Here is a 13,297-nt window from a genome sequence, read left to right on the forward strand (position 1 = left end):
CCCTTTGTTTGCTGATTGGCATGAATGAAAATGGCGGAAATCTGGCATTTGCCAGAAAAATCACATCTATGACTGCAGATAGGTACCACATCAGTGCATGAACAATTTTCTATGGTACTTGAAAGCACAATTAGCAGATACAACAGGAAATGTAATTATCAAACCATACACAATTTGGTTTGGGTTGTGACTTGTGCGCGTATTATCAGCCTGTGAAAAGGGGAGCTAACATACATCAAACCTTCCTGTCTGACTTTTGCCCCCTCTTCTCTCTGAAGAGAGTCAGAGAGTCGTTCATTCATTCATTTGGACGGTTCTGTAGTCACTGTCTGCAGAAGAACCACTTTCTCAGTTAAACACAGATTGTGGCAAAAATTATTTCTGAACGTAACAGACAGCACAATGCTCCTCTTCCCCATCTTTCTTCACCACTTCATAGCGAGTCCATTAGTCATCTTCTCCACAGTGTGGTACTGTGTGTGCAGCAGCTCTCTGGCTTTCTCCTCCCCTACGCTGTGGAGCCAGGACTGGTAGAGTTCGGCCACGCGCGTGTCGTCCTCCGGTGCTCGGGGGTGCTCTTCCTTGTAGAGTTCCTCAACCTTCTGGAGTAGGTCCTTGTTGCTCTGATCAGGTAACGGCTTCAACTGTCCACCTCCATTCAGACAACCTGATATAAAGACGGGAGGTGGGGGGAAACAATGGGTTGACACCTTTAATTTGCATGCATGCTTTATCAAACATTTCATTAGTAAAGATGTGTAGTGTGGATTTGCCCATGACTGTACTGTTCAATGTGATACAAACGCATATGATAACTCATTGCATGTATTTGAGTTTTCCCCAGCAGTGCTTGAGCAGCACTTCTTAAATCTTCCCCATGGTATGTGTATGTATAATACAAAGGAAAATACACTTTTCTCCTCACCTGAGGGACAGGCCATGACCTCTACAAAGTGGTACGGCGACTTGCCCCTCTTGAGTTTCTGCACCAGGTTCTGGATGTTGCGGAAGCCGTACGCAAAAGCAAAGCTCAGCAGGACTTCTCCATCTTTCTCTAGGGTCACCTCCTGGAAGTCCTTGTTCCTATGGTTGATGGGAGTGGGGTTGAGGTGAGAAAACAGAGGGCCCTCAGTGTGCAGCATTACTTTACATAAGAGGCACCAGAGAAGTAAGTTTGTGCTACTCATAATCTATTCTATATTGCATATGAAGATTTGGCCCTAGATCTCTGGGCCCGCACATATAAAGCCTCTGAAACGGCACCAATGATCTAGGATCCCTGGTCACATGACCATACGATTCACTGTGACTTAAGTGGAAAGCTATTCTCATCATTATACCTTTTCAAATGTACTTAACGAGCACTGGAACTGTTGTCCATTTGTACTGAGCCGGGAAGCATATAAGCAGGTGAGCTATGTAGCTGAGCCAAACTTACTTGAGGGTCTTGTAGGTGAGCTGCGCCACCTCCTCTCCAAACAGCTGCTTGGCAGCATAGGTGAAGACATGGTGGAGGTATCCCCCTGACCCGCCCCCAGCGTGGCTCAGTAGCTCATCACCACACACACTGCTGAACCTGCAAGGAGAATGATACATCACTGTTTCTTTATGCTATGGTAGTGCTTTGGGGTTCTTTTAGTTTTGGATCCAAATGTGTCCCTGTTTTGGTTCCAGTTATGGTTTTAGTGCTAGTTGCAGTGCTAAAAATGTTTTTCTTTGGATCATTAAAAGTATTCAGAACTATGCTTGTTTTTAAGAGGTAAATTATATTATTTCAGTTTTCCTCTAGGAATGGTGGTAATTTTCTTGCTGTGGTGCCATACCACTGCTCAATAAATACAGAGGAAACACAGTACACACATGAATATATAGGCCTGATGATGTTGGTACTCACATGACTATGCAGGAATGTGTGCATGTGTCTTTTGCTGTTACTTTGTCTAGTTCTTATTTTGTCTGTATCATGCCTGCATCTCTCATTATTTGAATCCCCACCTATACCCCCCACAAAAGGTTGTTTGGGCCTTTTCTCAGACTAACATGGTAAAAAGTAACTGGTTCTAGTTGCCTGCTTTATTAGAGGGTAAATAAAAGGGTTAGGAAATTAAATGGCACAGCACTTACATTGCATCTAAGGGGGCAGGCTCCATATCACTAAGGGACAAATTCTTCTCCTCCAGCATTTTCTGAACCTCTCCTGTAACGACACAGAGAGACCAAAGTATAGATGGCAAGAGAGAGAGGATACCACACAACTCAAACACACAAAGAGCATGTTAGAGGACTTACCTGACGTGATGACACAGTCCACCTCTCGGGTCTCTTCTTTGTTCAGGTAGAAGTCTGACCTTGAGGCCTCAAGTTTCTTGTCAAAGCAGGGCATCACTGCCACATGGTAGATCTGCTGAGGACTCACCCCCTGACAACAAGCACAACACACAGCTCATCATCCACTTATCGTCATCATCGTCATCTTCCTCCTACCATGAGAGCCATGAGATAACAATCAAAAAGTCAAAGTAATATTTTTGTTTGGTGGAATTTTTCTACCTTGTTAATACCAGTGCTTAATTTGTGCCGGATCCTGCACCTCGCGGTTTTGGACTACCTGCATTCCGGTACCTATTTGTGTGGACCCAGCACCTCTGAAAGTTTTTTTTTTTGTCTTGTCTGCCATGTAATAATCACAATAGTTGACTCTTCCTTTCCCCTCCCTTCCAAAAACCTAATTGGCTCATTTCCATATGAAGACAGGTGATTACCTTAGAAAGTAGCAACAAGCGCATAGTAATCACATCACATGAGTGAGCTGCTCTGCAGAGTGTGTTATGGTAAACTTCAGACATCGTCATGGCTAAAAGACAGTTGAATTTGCTGTCCATATGTCCGCTGTGTGGACTATTTTTGGAAAATTAGACAAGGTAAGCATGTTTTTTTTGTTTGTAAAGGTGTTACAGTTCTCTGTTGGGACAATAACATCTAAATTCATATTTGCATAGATGAAAACAGAAATTATTATGGAGTGCGGACCTGTAAGTCCCGCAGTTAAATATGTGGGCAATTGCGCATGTTGAGTGTCCAGAAATAATTGGTAATATAATTGGTTGACGTGAAGGTCTGTAAGCCCCACATCAATGTGGGCATTTGAAAACTAGCGCGGTCCCGCTGAGTGTCGCATTTAGGCCGACTTCTAGCTGCATGGCATGACCATGGCACGTTTTATTGCTGTCATTTCATTATTCGCTGACATTGTTTCCTACGTTCAAAATAGATATCCTATGAAAGTATTTGTGTTGAATATTAATGCGTAACTACTCGAGCCAGAATTTGTCTGGCTTTGTTGAAGCAATTGCAGTTTCCTTGATGTGTTTATGTGTGATTAGGATAACTCACAGCCATGTATGCGGGCATTTTTATGTTGTGCACAGCGCAGTTATATCTTTAGTCCACTACTTGAAGGGCAGGTTTGCAAAAACCCATCGGTTTGGACAAAATGAGCATTATGTAGCCTACTTCAACTTCAACTTTATTGTCCCCGAGGGGAAATTTGTCTTGCAGCCAGGTAAAAACATAGAACACACAGAGACATAGGCACGCGGACTCAGGTACAAAAAACATGATAAAATACATGAATACATCAAGTGACAACAGGAAACCTAGAGTATGTTTAGCCATCGCTAAAACCATCATCAGCCCCCAGTAGTTAAATGGGGAAACTAATCATCAGCCGGGTCATCATGAGCATTTAACAGTTTGGTGGCCTGAGAAATAAAAGCATTATTCAACCTGTTAGACCTGGCCTTTGGTAGTCTAAATCTCCGTCCGGAGGGTAGGAGCTCAAATTCTCCATACAGAGGATGAAGAGGTCACTGTAAAATATCTCGAGCCTTAGAAGTTGCTCTCTTACGGATGATGTGACAGATCAGGCAGTTTAACACCAATGATCTTACTGGCCACTTTAACTATAAGTTGCAACCTGTTCTTGTCACCTGTTGAGAGATTACCAAACCAAGTAATAATAGAGAAGGTGATGACTGACTCTACTGTCCATTTGTAGAAGAGCGTCATGAGTTTAGTACACACACCAAACCAATTAAGCTTCCGGAGGAAGTGCAGTCGTTGCTGGGCTTTTTTACAAATTGCACCTGTGTTGTCATTGAGCCTATGCAATAATCAAATATTGTTATAGGTCCCCAGTAGTCGGAGCTCTAAGGTCATAGTCGGTCATTTAGTAAGGTTTAGGCTGTTAGGTCTACAGTAAGCTATATGGCTGTACTGAGCACCACCGTGCCTCCAATGCGCAATTGTCTTGATATGTTCCAGAACCTTTTCCCTCCAGACCGACTCACGGGAACACCGACCCCTTGGTGTTCCGGGACCTCATCATTTACAAATTAAGCACTGGTTAATACTCATACCTATACGAGTTCAGAAGCAGTCAACCACCAATATGTGGTTAATATCAGATGTGAACTGTTCCATGAACAATTATGAAAACATTCTCCCACGTCAGGTATCACTTTAACATCAATCAAATGAACCTCATCATTTGTCTCTCCATACCTGTTGTTCAGCGAAATAGCCTTTAACCAAGGAACCCATCATCTGCTGGGGGGAGCGGGTGGTGCTGATGTACGGAAGAATGAACTGCCCATGGGTCTTCTCCGCATAGCAGATCCACCCTGAACAAACAAACACACAGTAGGAGAATTTTCTGTCTTTAACAAACACTAAAATCACAAGAGATGAAGGCATCACTTAACTCAAGCAACTGACACTTCATCTGAGTAATTAAACTAGAGTTACACCGATATATCAGTTTGCTGATATATTGAGGAAATGTTGGCCGTTTATTAAATAACAGATATCGGCCAGACATGTGGCCCACTGACAATATGTGTTGCATTGCATTCACGTGCCATTTTGTTGGAAAATCAAACCCGGAAGACAAACAAACATAAACCTTTACAGAGGCTGCAGCTTTGAAAGTTGGTGATTTGTTCAGCATTGGTGGAGGTTTACGCTCAACTGAGTGCTTTCTACTTCAATAATATTTTTTGTAAATGAATTAGGGATGCACCAATATGTTTTCTGAAGTTGATACCTCTATCCGGTATGATAGCGATAGTCTGCCGATATATTGGTGAATCTCTAAAATGAATCATTCATTTAAAAGTGTGTAATCTATCCCAGAGTTTCCCTGCCATTGAACAGGTGGGATGGGTCACCCTGCTACTAACTCATTTCAGTTGAATGTGTTTCAATGGAGTTTTAGTGTCCCATGATGGTCAAAATGCTGGTTCAGAGGCTTTTCCAGCCTGACAAGAACAAAATTCTGTCAGTGTAAAAAAGAAAAACACTGAATACATTAATTATTTTTGCATGAAAATTTAAAAACATTTAATATCAGCGCAAAATATCAGCAGCTTCAGTACAAAAATGTCAGTGTAGGCCGAATTAATAATACACTCACTGGAACGTGTTACTTAAAATGTGGTTACAAACGTCTTTTTTTTTCTCCTCCTTATGCAACATGTTACATGTGTGTTGCCTAATTGTGAATTGTCTGTCATCTAAAGAGCAAACTAGTGTTTGCAATGAGAAAGACACACAAGAGTTAAGGGTTGAGGTGCAGTACCTGGACAGGCGGATGTCAGCATGGGCAGGGCGTTTTTGTGCTGCTCCTTCATCTGGAAACGCTTTACAAACTCCTTCTGGCTCTCCAGCAGGCTGAAGGTCCGACTAAAGCCAGTGTCAAACACATGGTGAACCCCTGGAACAGCAGCATCACATTAGTAAGGCCTAGTTATCTCCTTACAACAGTGTGTTCAACATACTGACTTTCTATAGGCTTAATACCTCTTAATAACCATCATCCTGAAAAGTGACTGCATCTCTCTAAAACAACCTGTCTCATCTTCATTTACCGCATCGCTGTGAGTTGTATGATTTACATGGGACTGAAAACAACTGTTATTTGCACTCACCAAGGCCTTTGAAGAAAGAAGTCAGCCTCCTGCCTGTCTCACTGCTGCTGAGGCCGTAGTGTGCAGCCAGTGACGCTCTGGACTGAGGCGACACAGACACCACAACCACCTGCTGCTCCGTCGCACTGGTCTGCCGAGGGAGGCAGGGGGGCACACGGACACACAAAACCATTATCATCATATTACAGAGACTGTAAAACCGATCATGACCGGAGGTATAAGCACACACACGTCCATCGGTGGTGTTTGTACCTTGTTGTTGCGCAACACCCTGAGGAGCTCCTCATGGCTCTGCTGTGCGATGAGGACGCTCTCAGCTGAGGTGACGCAGCCACTGCAGGCCAGACAGTCATTCAGTGTGATCTTTGCTTTCTCCAGCTTCTGCTTTCCACCGTCCTACAAACAAAAACCAGTCACACTCTAGGTGGACTACTTCAAGGGGTGAGAGTGGTGGTGGTTCAATAATAACTTGTTGTGTGAGTATTGAATTACACTTGAATTCAGACTCCAAACCCACCTGGTTGACTTGGACATAACTGCCATCATCTTCTATCTGAATTTTGGCCACAGATTTACCTTGTTTCTTCTCTAGTTTGACTGGTTTAACACATTCCTATGAAACAGAAACAGAGAATACAATTTTAAAATGAACTACATAATACTAATGCAGAAAAAACCATCAGTGCCATTGTGGTAAGAGTAACTTGGCATTAGTCCCAACACTGGTCAAGAAAAAACTGAGGGTCAGCCAAAAAGTGGCTGACACAGAGTGGCCACAAATTCAATTCAACTCAGCTTTATTGGCATGAATGGAAGATAACCAATATTGCCAAAGCATTTCAGTACATGGCAAGGTAATTAGTCCATTAAAAAGCACCAATAATTAGTCTATAGAGATAGAAAATTAAAAACAAAACGGTGAATACAAGAGTTGAAATGGTAGCCTACATAGAGGAAATCAAACTGCAGAACTTGGGTAATGACTTACATTATGATGCTATTATCTACAGAGGTAATATAAAGGGGTTAAATAAGAAACAAAATAATTCAATAGTTATTTCTGAGTTTGTAGGATGCTGAGACAAACCTTCCAGCAAGAGTGTAACTCTTCACTAAGCACTAGCCTACTGCCATTTATATCACATTGGAGAGAAGAGAAAAATCTGGAACTTATTCGTCAAATTCTGGTTCGTATTTGTCTCTTGTTTCTGGATGTTTTGCACATTCAAACTGAATTCATCCGTGCCCACTAAACCCTCTCTGTGACTCCGGTTAGTGCGTAGTTCTCTGACGTTACATCATGGCTAACATTACCTAAGTAACAAGCTAGCTACTTAAGCATGCTTCTGATATTATATTAGCTACATGTGGCGAGTAATGAATCAAAGACACAGTATTTGTAAGAGTTTAGTAGCCACAAATTCATTGGTACCCATTCAATTCTTCAATTCTCTGTGCCTGCGGTTACGTCAGTACAATATTGCTGCGTAGTTCGCTACCGTTACATCAGTTATTCAAGATAGATAGATAGATATAGATAGAAAACTTTATTGATCCCAGAAGGGAAATTGAGTCGTCATAGCAGCCAAGACACACAGATGACAAAATACATTAAAACACAACAGATAAGAACACGAGAGGCTATGTTGGCTAAAAAGCAACTGACTAGATGAATAAATAAAGATATAAATACTTGACAAGTTAAAATAATAAAGTTAGTCCACAGACAGTGTAATGTCACCAGGCCTGGCAAAGGCAGATGAATTGCAGTCTGATGGCACCTGGCAGGAATGATCTCCTGTATCGCTCCTCTACACACCGGGGTTGATTAGTCTTTTGCTAAAGCTGCTCTTTTGCCTGGCTATCATGTCATGGAGGGGGTGGGAGGCGTTGTCCATAATCACCAGCAGTTTTGCCAGCAGTCTTTCCTCTGCCACCTCCTCCAGTGTGACCAGCTTGGATCCTGTGACCTTCCCAGCCTTTTTTATCAGTTTATTCAGTCTGTTGGCGTCCTTTGCTTTGATGCCACCGCCCCAGCACACCACAGCAAAGAAGATGGTGCTCGCAACCACAGACTGGTAAAACATGTGGAGCATCTTGTTGCAGACATTAAAGGACCTGAGCCTTCTCAGGAAGTAAAGCCGGCTCAGGCCCTTCCTGTAGATGGCCTAGGTGTTGGTGGACCATTCCAGCTTGTCATCCAAGTGAACGCCCAGGTATTTGTAGGAGTTGACAATCTCCACATCACTCCCACTGATGCAGACCGGAGCAGGTGGGGCTTTCTTCCTTCTAAAGTCCACCACAATCTCCTTAGTCTTGGCCACATTCAGCCGCAGGTGGTTTTCCCCACACCACTTCACAAAGTGGTACACCAGGCCCCTGTACTCCCCCTCCCGGCCACCCTCCACACACCCCACAATGGCAGTGTCATCTGAGAATTTCTGCAGATGACAGGATTCAGAGATGTACCGGAAATCTGACGTGTAGAGGGTGAACAGGAAAGGGGATAGCACAGTCCCCTGGGGGGCCCCGATGTTACTCACCAGACGCGCAGACACACAGCTCTGTAGCCTCACAAACTGTGGTCTGCCCGTCAGGTAATCCTCGATCCATGAGATCATGGGGGAATCCACCTGCATATCCTCCAGTTTTTCCTTCAACAGTCTGGGCTGGACAGTATTAAAGGCACTGGAGAAATCGAAGAACATGATCCTCAGCGAGCTGTTGGGTCTGTCCAGGGTGGAATAAGCCCTCTGCAGCAGGAATATAATTACATCATCCACACCCACATGTGGCTGATACGCAAACTGCAGGGGGTCTAATGAAGAGCTCACCGGTGGTCTGAGGTTTGCTAGGACCAGTCTCTCCATGACCTTCATTATGTGAGAGGTTAGTGCTATTGGCCTGTAATCGTTGAGGACTGTGGGACGTCCCTTCTTAGGCACTGGCACCAGGCATGATGTTTTCCATAGCACAGGAACTCTCTTGAGGTGCAGACTCATGTTGAACAGATGCTGGAGTACTCCACATAGCTGGTCAGCACAAGTCTTCAACACCCGAGGGCTGATGCCATCCGGTCCTGCAGCCTTGCCCTGGTGAAGTCTCTCCAGCTCTCTCTTCACCTGGTTGGCTGTGATATTTAGTTCAGCCTGGGGGGTCGGGGATGTGGCAGGTCGGGGGGTGATGGGGTGTGAAGGAGCCCTGAGGCCTCCCCTGATGGTGTTGGCAGGGGGGGAATGGATGTCAGAGAGATATAGTCCCGGGGGCTGGGGGAGTGGGCAGGGAGGTGGTATAGGGGCTGCTGGGTGGGGGGGGCTTGAGTCAAACCTGTTGAAAAATTGGTTCAGCTCATTTGCCTGCTCTAGATTCCCCTCAGCTGCACCCCCACCCTTTTTCTGGAAGCCGGTGATCTCTCTCATCCCACTCCAAACATCCCTCACCTTATTTCTCTGCAGTTTCTCCTCCAGCTTCCTTCTGTAGGAGTCCTTGCTCTCCTTTAGCCTCACTTTCAGTTCTCTCTGAACACGTTTTAGCTCCGCCCTGTGCCCTGTCCTAAAGGCCCTCTTCTTTTCATTAAGTAGGGCCTTCAGGTCGCTGGTAACCCAGGGCTTATTGTTGGGGAAGCAGCAAACTTATTTTGTGGGGATGGTGTTATCAATGCAAAAGCTTATGTATTCAGAGACACAGTCTGTTATGCCATCAATGTCTTCACCGTGTGGTTCATACAGAGCATCCCAGTCAGTGGGTTCCAGGGCACCACGCAGTGTCTCCATGGCTTCGTGAGACCATTTCCTCACTGTCCTCACAGTCACTGCTGAACAACTGGCTTGTATGATGGTGTGACCAGAACTAAGTTGTGGTCTGATCTGCCAAGAGGGGGCAGGGCAGTGGAGCTGTAGGCATTTTTAACATTTGCATACAGCAGATCCAAAGTCTTATTTTCTCTGGTTGTGCATTTTACAAACTGGTAGAAAATGGGTAGGGTAGTGGAGAGAGAGACATGGTTAAAATCACCTGTAATTGCGATGAAGGCACAAGGGTATTGAGCACCATCTGGAGTTAACAAGCACGGCAAGTCCCCCTCCTTTCTTCTTACCGCTCGCGGTGGTGTCTCTGTCCGCACGAACCGTGTGGAATCCGGGGATAGTCACATTCGAGTCGGGTATCTGTTCATGTAGCCAAGTCTCGGTGAAACACATGATACTGCACTCTCTGTACTCCCTCTGGATTTTCGCAAGTGCTCCCAGTTCGTCCATTTTATTTGCCAAAGACCTCACATTCCCCATAATGCCTGCAGGGATGTAGGGTTAAATCTCCTTTTCTTCACTCTCCGTTTAACACCGGCCCTGCACCCCTGCCGTCTCCTCCTTAACTCCTCCGGGATTGAGAGCTTCTCTCCGGCCGCGAGAGTCAGTCGCTGCAGGGCGATCAGCTAATCGCGTGTGTAAACAATGCCGGCGAAGTTGCAGGCATAGCTTCCAGTCATAAAAAGCGGCCCTAGTGCGATGAGGAGCAATAAAACATATCCAAGCCTCTGAATAAGCATCGTAGTGTTGTTTGATGTTCACAAGCACCAACAACGCAAAAGACAACGAAAAGCACACAGAAGCACACAGAGCTGCTACAACAGGCTGCCACTAGCACGGCGCCACGCTCTTACATCAACTGATGTAATGTGTGCCATGGAGGGCCGATTGAATTCAGGACTTAATTCAAACCAGAGACTACAGCAGGTGATTTCACTGATTAACACACCTTCAACCGGAGAGGAGGAATCAGTGAAATCAGCTACTTAAAACCTGCATACTCTGCCCTCCATGGCACACTGTTGGTTACACCTGCGTTAGCTAGTAGCAAGCTAGCTACTTCAGTCGAATTGCGATTATGGCAACTTTTACTGGTGGCAAGTAGTGAATCAATGACGTTACATCGGTAACTGAAATCGGACATGGTAACAAATGATTACATAGTAAAAACATTAATTTCCAGTACCTGTGAAGGCGTGATAAAGTCATCAAGATCTGTCAACTGCAACACACTGCTGAACTGGGACGCCATATTTAACTTACTGCCAAAGATCTTTCTTGAACGAAGATTCACCACTCCCCATCTCTTACGTTGCTTTTTCGACAGGCGTGGATGCCGTGTACCTAGATGTTAGTCGTTTTCTTTTTGGCATTTCTTTTTTCATCACCAAACTCAGGCAACATTCATCCGCATAATGTAAATTTGACAGTCAATGCTCTTCCCAAAACTACAAATATTAGCTAGTCTAGCTAACTAATAGACCAAGGCTGTGAGTTAAATGTATAGCAAACACTAACAAATGAGAGAAACCAACACTTAACGTTACCCTGGTCAACATCTTAAGAAATGTCAAATCTTGCTACGTTTAACCGGACAGAGGCTGAGGTAGAAAAAAATCATCTGCCGGTGAAAGCGAGCCCGTGGATGGGCACACGCCCAGCTGATGATTGATGTTGCGGAGATAAGACTTATCCATTTAGCAGGTGGCGTATGCACAAGGTGACATGACCAGTCATCACATAGATGTCCTGCCCTCCGCTCGATGCACAGTCAGAAGTGTTAAAGAAATAGTTCAGATAAATATTGGACTTTGGCATTTTACCCAAAAATGTGGGTCAACCTCTCACAAATTGCAACAAAAACAAACTCATTGGATTTTGTGTACTCAATATGTTCTGAATGAGAGAAAAAAAGTCCTAAGGAATTGTATGAAGGGAAAGTTTTGAAAATCACCTAAATATGATCCTACCAAAACGCCTTTTTAGCCTTTTTTTTTTACAATGTAAGTCTATGGGAGGACTGTTCAAACCATGCCCACTTTGAACTCTAACTACTCCTTCATACTTTAAGCTAGAAACTCCATTCAAACTTTAAACGGGTCACCACTTTTAGTACTTTATTATTCTTATTCAGCTTTTTGATACCTTTTGTACTTTTTGAGAAATCACAGTTTAAGTTTTATACTTTTTTCAACCTTTATAATGGGATCCTATGGAGCCAGCCTACAGTGCGTGATGTCACAATTCACTCTTATCTATCTTATCTTACCTAGCAGACTGTACAGGCTGTGCTTTTTACTAAATTCACACATTTTAAAACTGTGACAGTTCACACAACTTTAACACTACATATAGTGCAGGAACAAACCATCAAAAAGGGCCTTAGTTTTTGTTCTACCCCTACCCGGGGTAGAATAAAACATGACCTTGTTTTTTCATAACTTTGACATGTCCCCTTCATGAAATGGATGGTCATAATTTTTCTTTTTACTGCAAAAGTCATTAAATTCATCAATGAAGTGATTCACCACATAGGCAAAAAAGTGCAAAAAAACGCCTGCCCTGAAAGAGGGAGTACCAAGTTAATCCCATGTCATTTTCTACCTACTGGTTGTATTTACATCATATTTGCACTGATGGTCTACAGGTAGTGTCCCTACACTCCAAAGCAACCAGAATGTCAAAATATGGTTCTATTGTGAATCAGCAGCCTTTTATATAAGGCCTTATTATAGGCGGAAATATCAAACAGTTAATTTCTCTGAGAAATACTCACTTCTAATCCTAATCCTAATCTAATGATACTGTAATCAGTACCCAATTATGATAATAATTCATTTCAGGTAGTCACTGACATTGTCTCAATAGTTTGTCACTGAGCACTATTAATGTGACTAGTGAGTGAGTATAACCCAAAAAAGTACACAAAAATGCCTGCCTTGTAACAGGGAATACCAAGTTGATCCCATGTTTTTTACCTAGTGGTTGTATTTACATACTTCATATTAGCACTGATGGTTCTCAGGTAGTATCTCTAGACCTCAAAGCAACCTTAAATTAACCACAATGTCCAAATCGAGGGCTTGGAGCCAAAGGGGCTTAAGTGCGATTTTGGTCGAATATGAGTATTATATATCAATTGAAAGGTCTCAGTGAGATCTTTTCAGTGCCAAAAGGACACAACTGAAATCATGACCCATAAGTTTTAACAACAAAAACTGAAAGCCGTAACAGTAAAAGTAGGGTTTTGCTTGGTGTCAAAAGGGCGTAAGTGCAGTTACGCCCTTTTGACCCCTAGCAAAACCACTTTTGACACTGAACAAGCATTGTGGGTAGAGGACTCTAACAGCACTTAGGTCAGCTCAAAATGCATGCTGACATAAGTAATGCTAGCATGGCAGCATGATCACATCATTTTTAGTATCCTATTCATATCCTAATTAATATTCTTGGTCAATATTAGATGAATGTAAATATGTTAATATCCCCATTAAAAACTTAGTC

At 43.5% G+C, this 13,297-nt stretch overlaps 1 protein-coding gene across 2 annotated transcripts; it reads right to left on the minus strand.

Annotated features, from left to right (window-relative positions):
- Window positions 1–3: 3 nt before the first annotated feature.
- Window positions 4–11,045, minus strand: LOC139652679 (cytosolic Fe-S cluster assembly factor narfl-like). Of its 2 annotated transcripts, none has more exons than XM_071529837.1 (11): window positions 10,980–11,045; window positions 6,505–6,600; window positions 6,240–6,383; window positions 5,988–6,117; window positions 5,639–5,773; window positions 4,564–4,682; window positions 2,290–2,419; window positions 2,125–2,197; window positions 1,439–1,576; window positions 926–1,083; window positions 4–667 (listed from the first exon to the last, which is right to left on the minus strand). In XM_071529837.1, exons 1-11 carry the CDS (start codon window positions 11,043–11,045, stop codon window positions 426–428), a joined length of 1,431 nt encoding a protein of 476 aa, XP_071385938.1. In that variant the 3' UTR covers window positions 4–425. The 2 variants fall into 2 exon arrangements, with proteins under 2 accessions (XP_071385938.1, XP_071385939.1); XM_071529838.1 differs by lacking the exon at window positions 10,980–11,045 and adding an exon at window positions 10,002–10,118.
- Window positions 11,046–13,297: the final 2,252 nt, after the last annotated feature.

The sequence above is a fragment of the Centroberyx affinis genome, unplaced genomic scaffold, assembly GCF_046629955.1.
Source record: "Centroberyx affinis isolate AG114_WGS23_722 - 3 ecotype Tasmania unplaced genomic scaffold, CSIRO-AGI_Caff_v1 ptg001842l_1, whole genome shotgun sequence".
Taxonomy (NCBI): Eukaryota; Metazoa; Chordata; class Actinopteri; order Beryciformes; family Berycidae; genus Centroberyx; species Centroberyx affinis.